This window comes from Pseudonaja textilis, chromosome Z (assembly GCF_049901715.1).
Source record: "Pseudonaja textilis isolate UNSWEBS1 chromosome Z, rPseTex1.2, whole genome shotgun sequence".
NCBI classification, from domain to species: Eukaryota; Metazoa; Chordata; class Lepidosauria; order Squamata; family Elapidae; genus Pseudonaja; species Pseudonaja textilis.
In genome coordinates, this window is record NC_142008.1 from 106,282,710 (window position 1) to 106,294,117 (window position 11,408).

At 37.4% G+C, this 11,408-nt stretch overlaps 1 protein-coding gene across 1 annotated transcript; it reads right to left on the bottom strand.

Moving 5' to 3' along the window:
• Positions 1-4,605: 4,605 nt before the first annotated feature.
• Positions 4,606-5,520, bottom strand: LOC113448494 (olfactory receptor 14A16-like). Its single transcript, XM_026719208.1, has one exon. It carries the CDS (start codon positions 5,518-5,520, stop codon positions 4,606-4,608), a length of 915 nt encoding a protein of 304 aa, XP_026574993.1.
• Between the last annotated feature and the right edge of the window lie 5,888 nt (positions 5,521-11,408).

An 11,408-nucleotide genomic window follows, 5' to 3' on the forward strand; every position in this document is an offset into this window, starting at 1 on the left:
TCATAGCTGTCTTTCAGTACCTAAGGGACTTTCACAGAGAAGAGTGGGTTGATTTATTTGCCAAATCATCTGAGGGCAGGACAAAAATTAACAGATGAAAGCTTATTAAAGAAAAATCCATTAAAGAAAAATCCAACTAAGGAGAAATTTTGGGCATGGGCTTGGAGTAGAACTCCAGGGTTTCTTCCAACCCTATGACTCTATGATTCTAAGATCTTATTCTGGTGTACAGTACATTCATCTACCCCATATGGGTAGATATTGGACTAGGCTAAGAGTATACATTATCTCTTCAAATTTGTATCAAGTTATAAGGTTCCTAAAAGCTTATATGACATTCTGTTATAATAATGCATCATTCCATTTACATTTCTTGTCTTTTTCATTTCTTTAATTATTAAAAGATTTTGTGAGATAGTACCAGTTAATCCATTTTGCCCATGATTCCAGGTATCTGGTCTGACCAAAACACTTCTAAAGGATAATAATACCCTTCTAAATAATACCCAGGAGTGAAAGCATGTGTAAAGCAGTTTTTAGCAGTGGTTAAGGCATCAAGTCTAGAAATGAGGAAATTGGAAACTCTAGTCCATCTTAATTAATGAGGTCAAACTGGATGACTATGAGGCTGTCTCTCTCTCTCTCCCTCTCCACGTGGGAAAGAGAAAATGGCAGATCACTTCTGAAAAACCTAACCAACAAAAATGCAGGACTTTTCTGATTAAGACTGTTTAAATGATTCAAAATATCAAAATCTGTAAGCAAAGGACCATTTAAGAAAAAGGGGTTATAGAAGCTTGCATATTGTTGGGGGAAAAATAAAGATTTAACTAGTCATATTTTGGCCATAATTAAAGGGGAAACCATTTTATATTCTGATCTTCACATCATTAAAGATCAGGTGTTCTCAGCTTCTGGAAAGCCACAGCTGTTCAAGTGCCACATTTAGCACGTGTGTAGTGTATTAGCAAAATTTTGCTGAGGAACTTCTGAAATTCCACTGTTCTTCTGGTTTGTGATTTTGGATTTACCCCCATTTCAGCTATGTCTCCCTTTCTAACATATTCCCTTCTACAGATAAAAAAAAGTAAAGACAAGATAATATAAAACTGTAGTGAATAAAATATTTAAAAAATAAAATATTTTTTCAGAATCTCCACAGCTTAGAAAGAACAAATCTGATATTCTTGTTTCTCATGCTATACATGATTGGATTGAACAGAGGTGGAAGAACAGAATCCATAAGAGTCAATGAAAAAATTAAGTAAAATGGGGTGTCAGAGGGAGGTCTCAGATTGGTGCCAGTTAAAAAGTACATAAACACTACAGTAAGGTGGGGACACGTGTGGACAAGGCTTTTTGCCTTCCTTGTTCAGAAGGAATTTTTAGCACTGCCTTGAAAATCATGACATAAAATATAATAATAAAAGTACCACAGCCTAATGCTGCAACATCACTAGTTATGAGAACTCCAATTTCAATTAGATTGAAGCCAGTGCAGGATAGTTTTAGCAACTGTGGAATTTCACAGAAAAACTGGTTGACAACATTAGAACAACAAAAGATTGAAAAAGTCCCAGTGGTGTTCAATATTCCATATAGAAGACCTGAAAACCAGAGTTATCATTTCAATGCAGGCTTTCCAGTTCATCACTATCTCATATTGCAGTAGATTGCAAATGGCAACATACAGATCATATACTACACAACAGTAAAAGATGCTTATAAGTCTTTACCATGAGCAGCTGTGGAACACTCTGATCACTGCATGATTCACCTTGCACCTGCCAACAGACAAAGGCTTAAAACCATGAAACCAAAAATTAAATCAGTGAGGACTTGGTCTGATGAGGCAAAGCTAAAGCTCCAGCCTTGCCTTGATTGCACTAATTGGAATGTTTTTGAAGATATTTCTACAGACCTAGATGAGCTCACAGATACTCTATCATCATATGCCAGCTTCTGTGAAGACTTATGTGTACCAACAAGGAACCTGCAAATATATAGTAACAATAAACCTTGGTTCACAGTTAAACTTAAGCAGCATGTCATTCCAAAGAGGAAGCCTACAGAAAAGGTGATAGAATGCTATACAAACCGGCCAGAAACATATTAACAAGAGAGATCAGAGCAGCAAAAATAAGCTACTCTGAAAAGTTAAGGAATTAGTTCTGAACAAATGAACCAGCAAACATGTGAAAAACTCTTAAAAACATCACTAGCTACAGCAAACCTCCTTCCCAGGCAGAAGGAAATCAACAACTAGCAGATGACCTGAATGTGTTTTACTGCAGGTTTGAAAAGAAACTACAACCACTTATCTCCACAACTCATATCTCAAACACACCAACAGCCAAACCTCCTACAACTGGCCCCAATCCATTGGGCTCACAACCTCTGATGATCACAGAAAAAGAAGTGCAAGATCTATTACACAGACAAAAGCCAGGAAAAGCATCAGGGCCAGACAAGATAAGTCCTTCTTGCTTAAAAGTCTGTGCTGACAAATTGGCCCCCATCTTCACCCAAATCTTCAATAGATCACTAGAGATGTGCTATGTTCCTTCCTGCTTCAAACATTCTACCATCATCCCAGTGCAAAAGAAGTCCTCCATCAGGGAACTGAATGACTACAGACCAGTTGCTCTAACATCTGTAGTTATGAAAGTCTTTGAAAGGCTAGTGCTGTCCCACCTGAAAACCATCCTGGATCTGCTGTCAGATCCCATGAAGTTTGCATACTGAGCAAATAGATTGACAGATGATGCTGTTTATATAGCTCTGCACCACATCCTACAACACCTTAAATCTCCAAATATCTACGCAAGGGTCCTCTTTGTAGACTTCAGTTCAGCTTTCAATACCATCATTCCAGACATTCTTCTAACTAAACTAAACCAGCTAGTGGTACCTGAACACACTTGTAAGTGGATCATAAGCTTCCTAACAAACAGAAAGCAGCAGGTGAAGCTAGGCAGAATCACATCTGATACCTGTACAATTAGCATAGCCCCCCCCAGGCTGTGTGCTTTCTCCTCTTCTCCCTATATACCAATGATTGCATCTCGAATGATCAATCTGTTAAAATATTGAAGTTTGCAGATGACACAACAGTGATTGGTCTCTTTTGAGGCAACGATGAATCCGCATACAGACAGGAGGTTGTACAACTTACTTTGTGGCATAACCGGAATAATCTGGAACTGAACACACTCAAAATCATTGAAATGGTGGAAGACTTTAGAAGAAGTTGTCCCATACTATCACCTCTTACAATGTACAACACTGTATCAGAAGCAGAGATCTTCAAATTTCTAGGTTCTATTATATCACATGATCTAAAATGGGCACCTAACATCAAAGATGTAATCAAAAAAGCACAACAAAGAATGTTCTTTCTGCGCCAACTCAGAAAGCTCAAACTGCCCAAGGAGCTTCTGATACAGTTCTACAGAGGAATTATTGAGTCTGTCATCTGCACCTCTATAACTGTCTGGTTTGGTTTTGCAATCCAACAAGACAGACATAGACTTCAGAGGATAATTAGGACTACAGAAAAAACAATTACTACCAACCTGCCTTCAATCAAGGACCTGTATACTGCACGAGTCAAAAAGAGGGCTGTGAAAATATTTACAGAACCCTCACATCCTGGACATAAACTGTTTCAGCTCCTTCCCTCAAAATAACGCTATAGAGCACTGCATACCAGAATAACTAGACACAAGGACAGTTTTTTCCTGAATGCCATCACTCTGCTAAACAAATAATTTCCTCAACACCATCCAACTATTTACAAAGCCTGCACTACTATTGCTATTAATCTTCTAATCATTCCTTAACACCCATTCCCTCCCACTTGTGACTGTATGACTGTAACTTTGTCGCTTGTATCCTTACGCTTTATTTTGACTGTTTCCTAGTATGATTTGATTGCTTATTGTACCCTATGACTATTATTAAGTGTTGTACCTTATGATTCTTGACTCTTGGTGAATGTATCTTTTCTTTTATGTATACTGAGACCATTTGCATCAAGACAAATTCCTTGTATGTCCAATCACATGTGGCCAATAAAGAATTCTATTCTATTCTATTCTGTTCTATTCTATACTGAGTGCCAAATTACATGGTGAACCTTCCTTTTGTAAACATTTTTAAAGTATTGTGAGGGTAGTTGCAGATATATTATAAAACAGTAAGATGATTTTTAGTATACATTATAAGTAGCTTGGATGAAATAATTTCTCCAGCACATTTCAATAAGATATCATCCTTGGTGTAGCTCTATCTATCTTCCCTTCTCTAGATATTAGATCATGGAACATGCCTTATCCCTTCTAATTTGTATCAAGTTCTAACATTTCTGAAAGCTTTTTTGGTGTTCTATTAGAATTATACATTATATAAGTATACAATTATACAATCTCAGGAAGGTTGCTGAGCAACATCTGGAGGTATACTATTTTTCTGATTTGAGAGGTTGTATTTGTCTTATTTCAACTATCCCTTTCTACCATATTCCTTATTCACAGAAGTAAAAGAAAGGCCAGGAAAATTCAAATCTGTGGTGAACAGGATATAAACATTAAAAGATTTTTTTTTTCAGAATCTCCACAGTTGAGAAAGGACACATTTGATAGTTTTGTTTCTCATACTATAGATGATTGGATTGAACAGAGGTGGAAGAAGGGAATAGAGAAGAGTTGATCCAAAATCTAAGTCAGATGAAGTGTTAGAGGGAGGTCTTAGATAGGCAAAGCATACGCTTAATACTAACACAGACACTACTATAAAGTGGGGAATACAAGTGGACAAGGCTTTCTGCCTTCCATGTTCAGAAGGGATTCTCAATACTGCCTTGAAAATCATTGCATAAGATATGAAAATAAAACTAAAACAACCTAGTGCAGCAATAATGTTAGTCACAACAATTCCAATCTCAACTACATTGAAGCTGGAACAAGATAGTTTTATCAATTGTGGAATTTCGCAAAAGAATTGGTTGACAACATTAGAACAAAAATGTACTGAAAAAGTGCCAATTGTATGTAAGATACCACAGAGAAGACCTGAAACCCACACTACAATGATTATTTCAATGCATGTTTTCCAATTCATCACCATCTCATAGTGCAGTGGATTGCAAATTGCAACATACCGATCATATGCCATGACTGTCAGAAGAGATACATCAGAGGCTTCAAAGGAGAGAAAGAGAAAGACTTGAGCAACACAACCAAAATAAGAGATGTGTCGTGTGTCTATGAGAGAATTTATCATAGATTTAGGGACAATGACGGAAACAATGCCCAGGTCCTGCAGAGCCAAATTCATTAGAAAGAAATACATGGGACTGTGTAGCCGATGGTCAAAAGTGACTGCAGTGATGATGAGAAGATTTGTTGTTAGAGTTGCCAGATATAACACACAGAAGAAGAAGAAATGCAAAAGCTGCAGATGCCGATTTTTTGATAATTCCAGGAGCAGAAAATAAGACTCTGTAGTTCTATTGTCCATGTTTCATTTATGACAAAACTGGCTTAACTGCAAAAAAACAGAGGAGAGAGATAAAATTAAATAAAATTTTGGAAGTATTATTTTGATATGTAATTATAATAAAAAAACATAAAGAAACATAAAACATGGAAAGAATGCTCACAGCATGGTAAACATAGATAAGAATGGAGATATTAGAGCACACTCTTGTCAATTTCTATCTGTTTGAACCAAAGGACCAACCACCAAGTTCAATTTTTTCCTTCTTCCTTCCTTCTAGGTCTATTACTTCATGTAGTGATCAAAAGCATTCCTAGAAGATAAGCTCTGTTCAGATTCATTTTCATCAATAGAAAATTATTGGGAATAATTTGACCCACCGTAAGGTTTAACCACTCAAACAGGATAGTGTTGGAAAATTAGAGAATATTTAATGATGCTTTGAGCTTCTAGAAGATAGGCAATGTAAATCTAGCCAGTAAATACACAAATATTGTAATAATTTCCTTCTTGTATAATTTGCCCCCCCTCTCCCTGTGTGTGTGTGTGTGTGTGTGTGTGAGAGAGAGAGAGAGAGAGAGAGAGAGAGAGAGAGAGAGAGATGTTTTTCTCAATTTCCTCAGCAGCTGTTAGACTAGAAAAAATAGTAAAAAAAACATTGTTAGTATAAATACTAGATTCTTAAACATATATTTAATGAAGTATTATTATCTGAAGAAAGATAGAACTTTATAACATAACTGGTATTTTGATATTCACAGTAGTATTATTCACTATTATGTCACTGTAAAATATATTTAATAAAAAAAATAAAAATTTAGCAGAATAAATTAATAAATTCCATTGTTGAATAATGAAAAGGAAAATGATACCTTAATTTGAAAAAGCAGTCTCCTATCCAGTACAAGCCAATATTACCCATAGTAAGGTTTGAACAGAAAATGAGGCACAATCTATTGCAACTATGAACTCTTCTCAACATTTTTTTCCAATAGTGTGGAATACCATGTAAGCTCATTTCCAGGTATACTAGTTAAACATTTAAAACTGAGTAATAAAAAGAGATTTAGAAATCCTTGCCATCCATTTCTTTTATTTGTATGCAGAGATATCAGTTCATGCATGAAAGTTTGGTCCAAATTTCTGCAATTTCTGTCTTTTATTCTTTGTTATTATTATGTTGAAAAGTTATCATTGTGTTAAATATGTAGCTAATTCATTGTTTAGCATTTACACTGATATCTCTCCAAAATATATTGTTTCAAAATACTTTTAAATCTACCTCCCATTTGTTCTATTCCCCCAAATAGCCTAACTTGTTTCATTAGATCAGAAGATTGTATTATGCAATTATTTGCCAAAATTCTCTTCCAGCAAAAAAGTTGTAAAGTTAACTCTAGGATATAACACATGAGATGTATTTAAAGAAACACCAAATTTGCTACAGAAAAGAGGGAAATACCTTTTTTTTTTTTGTATTTTCAATTTATAACTGACTATTTTTCTCCATGGATTTTGTTCTATTATATGCTTTTAAGAGTGTTAAATATCTTGCAAAGTAAATGCTGTCCCACTAATTCTCATGAAGTGGAACTAGTGTCTGCAGTTAAAGAGCTTTCTGTTCTGAATATGACTAATATCTGTTTTGCCTCAACAATAGTCTACACTAAAAATAAAATTGCTTACTGTGGGCTCATTAACTTAATTAGCAAACCAAACCAAATCTTATTTTTGTGGGCTTATTGACATAGTTAGGAAACCAACATAAAACTGACCTGCGTGCTTATTAACATAATTGGCCATTAATAACTGTAAAGCTACCTCAAAATCTCCACTACCAGTTATCAGATAGAAAAATAATATCTCACAATGTTCTTACGAACATTGGGACTGCAATCATGCCAGCTGAGGAAATTGTAAGAGGTGAAGCATAAATCAAGTGAGAAGATCTCCCTGAACTGTATTTCATCACTTGAGATTCACTTTTAAAAACTAGCTTTTAAGAAATCTCATCCTCTATTTTACCTTCCAGAATTGGTGAAAGATCTCAAAATGGACTAATTAACCCCAAATCATTAACACAGGGATAGAAGATTTAAACCTTTCTGTAAAAGAAAAGATTTAAGAAAGATAAACCTAGTGAAATGCCAATTGAATAAGATATACAATAAAACCCTCAAAACCAGTGACATTTGTGGTGGGAATGCAAATGAGTCAGACGGTAGTTCATTGTTTTATTCCAAGCCACATCCCAAGCTTTCTATTTTATTGCCTGAGGAGATTGCAGATACATATGTAAAATAGGATTTATAGAAAATGATATAATGTAAGCTTACAGAACTCCTTATGTATGTGTGTGTGTGTGTATGTGTATATTTAAAATGTTATGGCTTTAAGTTGTTTCTTGAATTAATGATAAAGCTTAAAATCTCTTTATTAATGGCATGCTTATTGTCCCTGAATAAAAAAAAGTTGCTTGGGCACATCACTATCTTGGCAGGAGCTATAAAAGATTTAAACTGAAAAGACTTGAGCAGCACAAACAAAGTAAGAAATGTGTCACATTATTATGTGTCATGGCTTTGGGGATTATGACAGAAACAGGATGAGGTCCTGCACACCCAAATTCATAAGAAAAACATGCATGGAGTTGTTCAATCAATCATCCAAAGTTACTGCAGAAATGATGAGAAGATTTGCTCTTGCAATTGCTGGGTATAAAGCAAGCAGAAAGAAGTGCAAAAGCTAGAGTTGTCAAGATTTTCAAAATCCAATGAGAAGAAAGTAAGGAGTATGATTATCCATGTTTCATTTTTAGCAGATGCATACACCTGTAAAAAGAGAGGTAGGGCATAGTTAGATACAAATTAGGCTTCTCCTGTTTTGCTATGTGCATTTTTTTTCTAGATCTCAGAAGACACTCTTCTGGCATATGTACAAGCTAAAAAGTGGTCAATCATAGGATAAACACAAAAAAATGTGAAGGCATTAGGAGATTTATTTCTTAGTGCATAATCCAATATACCAATTAATATTGTCCAAATAAAGGAATAATCTATCTTTCTTATTAGAATATAGAATTATGGGGCTGGAAGGTATCTCAGAGGTCTTCTAATCTAAACTCCCACTAAGGGAAGGAGACCTTACATCCAACTGGGAGGCAAACTATTCCATTGATTGATTGTACCCACTTTCACAAAATTTCTCCTTACTTCAAGGTTGGATGTCTCTTTTAACAAGCTTTTATCCATCATTTCTAGTCCTGCCCTCAGGGGCTTCAGAGAATAAGTCAATCCCCTCTATGACAGACCCTCAAATATTGGAGGGTATTTATCATTTCCTCCAACCCATCCCTTCAATATGCTGGATATATCAAGCTTGCTCAACCATTCAACATATAATTCAACATCTATATCTTTATCATCTTTGTTGCTCTTTTCTACACATGTTCTAGGATTCCAGCATCATTCCTGTATTTTGGTGGTCAGAATAGAACACAATATACCAAGTATGGCTTCACTGGCGTGGTATAAAGTGACACTATCACGTTTGTGATCTTAATATTATCTCTTCATTGATGCAGCCCAGGAATGCATTGACCTTTATGGCAGCTGAAACTTTCAGGTGGTTCATACTTAAGTGGGGGTCCACTAAGATATCTAAATCCTTCTCATAATTACTAACATTGATCGATGTACCACCTATTTTACACTTATGCATTTGGTTTTTCCTGCCTAATTGCATGACTTTACTTTTCTCACCAGTGAACTACATCTTGGTAGATAGGGCCCAGTGCTCAAGTTCTGTCAAGGTCCTTCTGAATCTGAAGTATATCTTCTAAAGTGTTACCAATTTCTCCCAGCTTAGGGACATATGCAAAATTGATGAGTTCTTCTTCTATTCCATGACCTAGATCATTTATGAAGATTTGAAGAATACTAGACCAAAGACCTTGAGGTATTTTGGAAAATGTTGCAAAACAATTTGCCCTCCTGGGTCAATATGAATGCCTGAAAAACTTAGTGCAGAAGAAATAACATATGGGTCATGTTTGTCAAGGTCTTTCTGAATTTTTAGTCTATCTTCCAAACTATTTATCAATCCCTCCAGCTTAGGGACATCTGCAAATTTTATGAATTCCCCTTCTATTCCCTTGTCTAGATTAGGGATGGCCAACTTTTTGGATTTCAGGGATCACCAGACTCATAATTTTAAATCCCACGGACTACTAATATGAATTTTGACTGACGGTGGCTTACTGATGTTGGTGAGAAAGTCGATCCCATATTCCAGAGCTGCAGTAGTCACAGGATTGACCCTGCTAGTCCTGTGACTATTGCAGGTCTGGAATATGGACCGACTTTCCCACCAATGTCAGCAAGCCACCCTGGGGTGAATTTCCATCCCCCATCATTGGTCTTACCTTGTACTGTGTTTCTTAGAAAATAAGGCAGGGCCTTATTTTCTTTTGACTCCTGAAAAAACAGCCAGGCCATCTTTTTGAGGGGTGCCCTACTTTTCTTCCAAGATGCCTGGCTCCCAGGCTGCTTCTTTCACGGCCAAAAAGAGTGAGCAAAGTGCCTCACCTGGCTTTCCACTGGCCAAGCACTGAAGCTCCACCACTGCCGCTGTGGGGAAAAGAAAGAGAGAGAGAGAGAGAGAGAGAGGATCTAACTTTGGAAGGCTGGCGGTGATATTCTCTCCATCCCTCCCTCCCTCCTGTTGTCTCTCTCTCTCTCTCTCTCTCTCTCTCTCTCTCTCTCACACACACACACACACACACACACACACACACACACACCCTCCAAGGCAGCCACATTCCTTCACTAACCTCCTTTTCAGCTCCATTCTCAGGGGGAAAGAGAGAGAGAAAGAGAGAGATGGTATCCTGTGATTCCAAATAAAGAACAATCGATCAGTAAGAAAATGGGGTGGGGGATTTTCCTGCAGACTTTTGGGGGATTTTCCCAGGGACCCTGCAAGGCATCCTGCTCCAAGAGGCTGTGCCATTCTGGTGGAATTTGATAGAGAGAAAGAAAGGCTTCTGCTACTTCTGCTGCTTTCTTTACATGAAGCCAAAAGTGTCTCTCTCTCCCCTTGAGAATGGAGCTGGAGACAGTATCCTACGATCCCAAATAAAAAATGATTGATCTGTAGGAAAATGGGGTGGGAAATTTTCCTGCAGATTTTTTTGGGGATTTTCCCAGGGTCTCTGCTTCTTCTTCTTTTTCTGCAGAGACCCTGGGAAAATTCCCCAAAAAGTCTGCAGGAAAATTCCCCACCCTGTTTTCCTACTGGTTGATCATTTCTTTATCTGGGATTGCAGGATACTGTCTCCAGTTCCATTCTTGGGTGGAGGGGAGAGAGAGACTTTTGGCTTCATGCAAGGAAAGCAGCAGAAGCAGCAGAAGTCTTTCTTTCTCTCCCACAAACACTGCCAGAATGGTGCAACCTCTTGGAGCAGGATGCCTTGCAGGGTCCCAAAGACTCATTTCTAGTGGAGTTTGGGGGAGAAAAAGAAAGACTTTTGCTGCTTTCCTTGTGTGCAGCCAAAAGCAGAAGAAAGAAGCAGAAAGAAGCAGTCCGGTGGCCAGGCCAGGTGCATGGGGTGCATGGGGCAAGTTCCACACCTCTGCCCTTTCCCCCCTCCCCTCACTATCTCGTGTTGTTCACAATGTAAGTGATGCAAGCATTGTGTTCCCATGGGCCATGTGGGCAGTGTAGCCTTGTGTTCCTGCACAGCCTGGATTAATTGATCTGGGGGGGTTGCTTTGGGAGTGACATTTTTCTGTGGACCACCAAAATTTTCTCTTGGACCACCAATGGCTCATGGTCTACCAGTTGGCGACTACTGGTCTAGATAATTGATGAAGATGTTGAATAGTACTCAGCCCAAGTTAGAATGTTGA

Coding starts and splice junctions, on each gene's coding strand:
- LOC113448494 (XM_026719208.1), bottom strand. CDS start 5,520: ATGGACAATAGAACTACAGAGTCTTATTTTCTGCTCCTGGAATTATCA.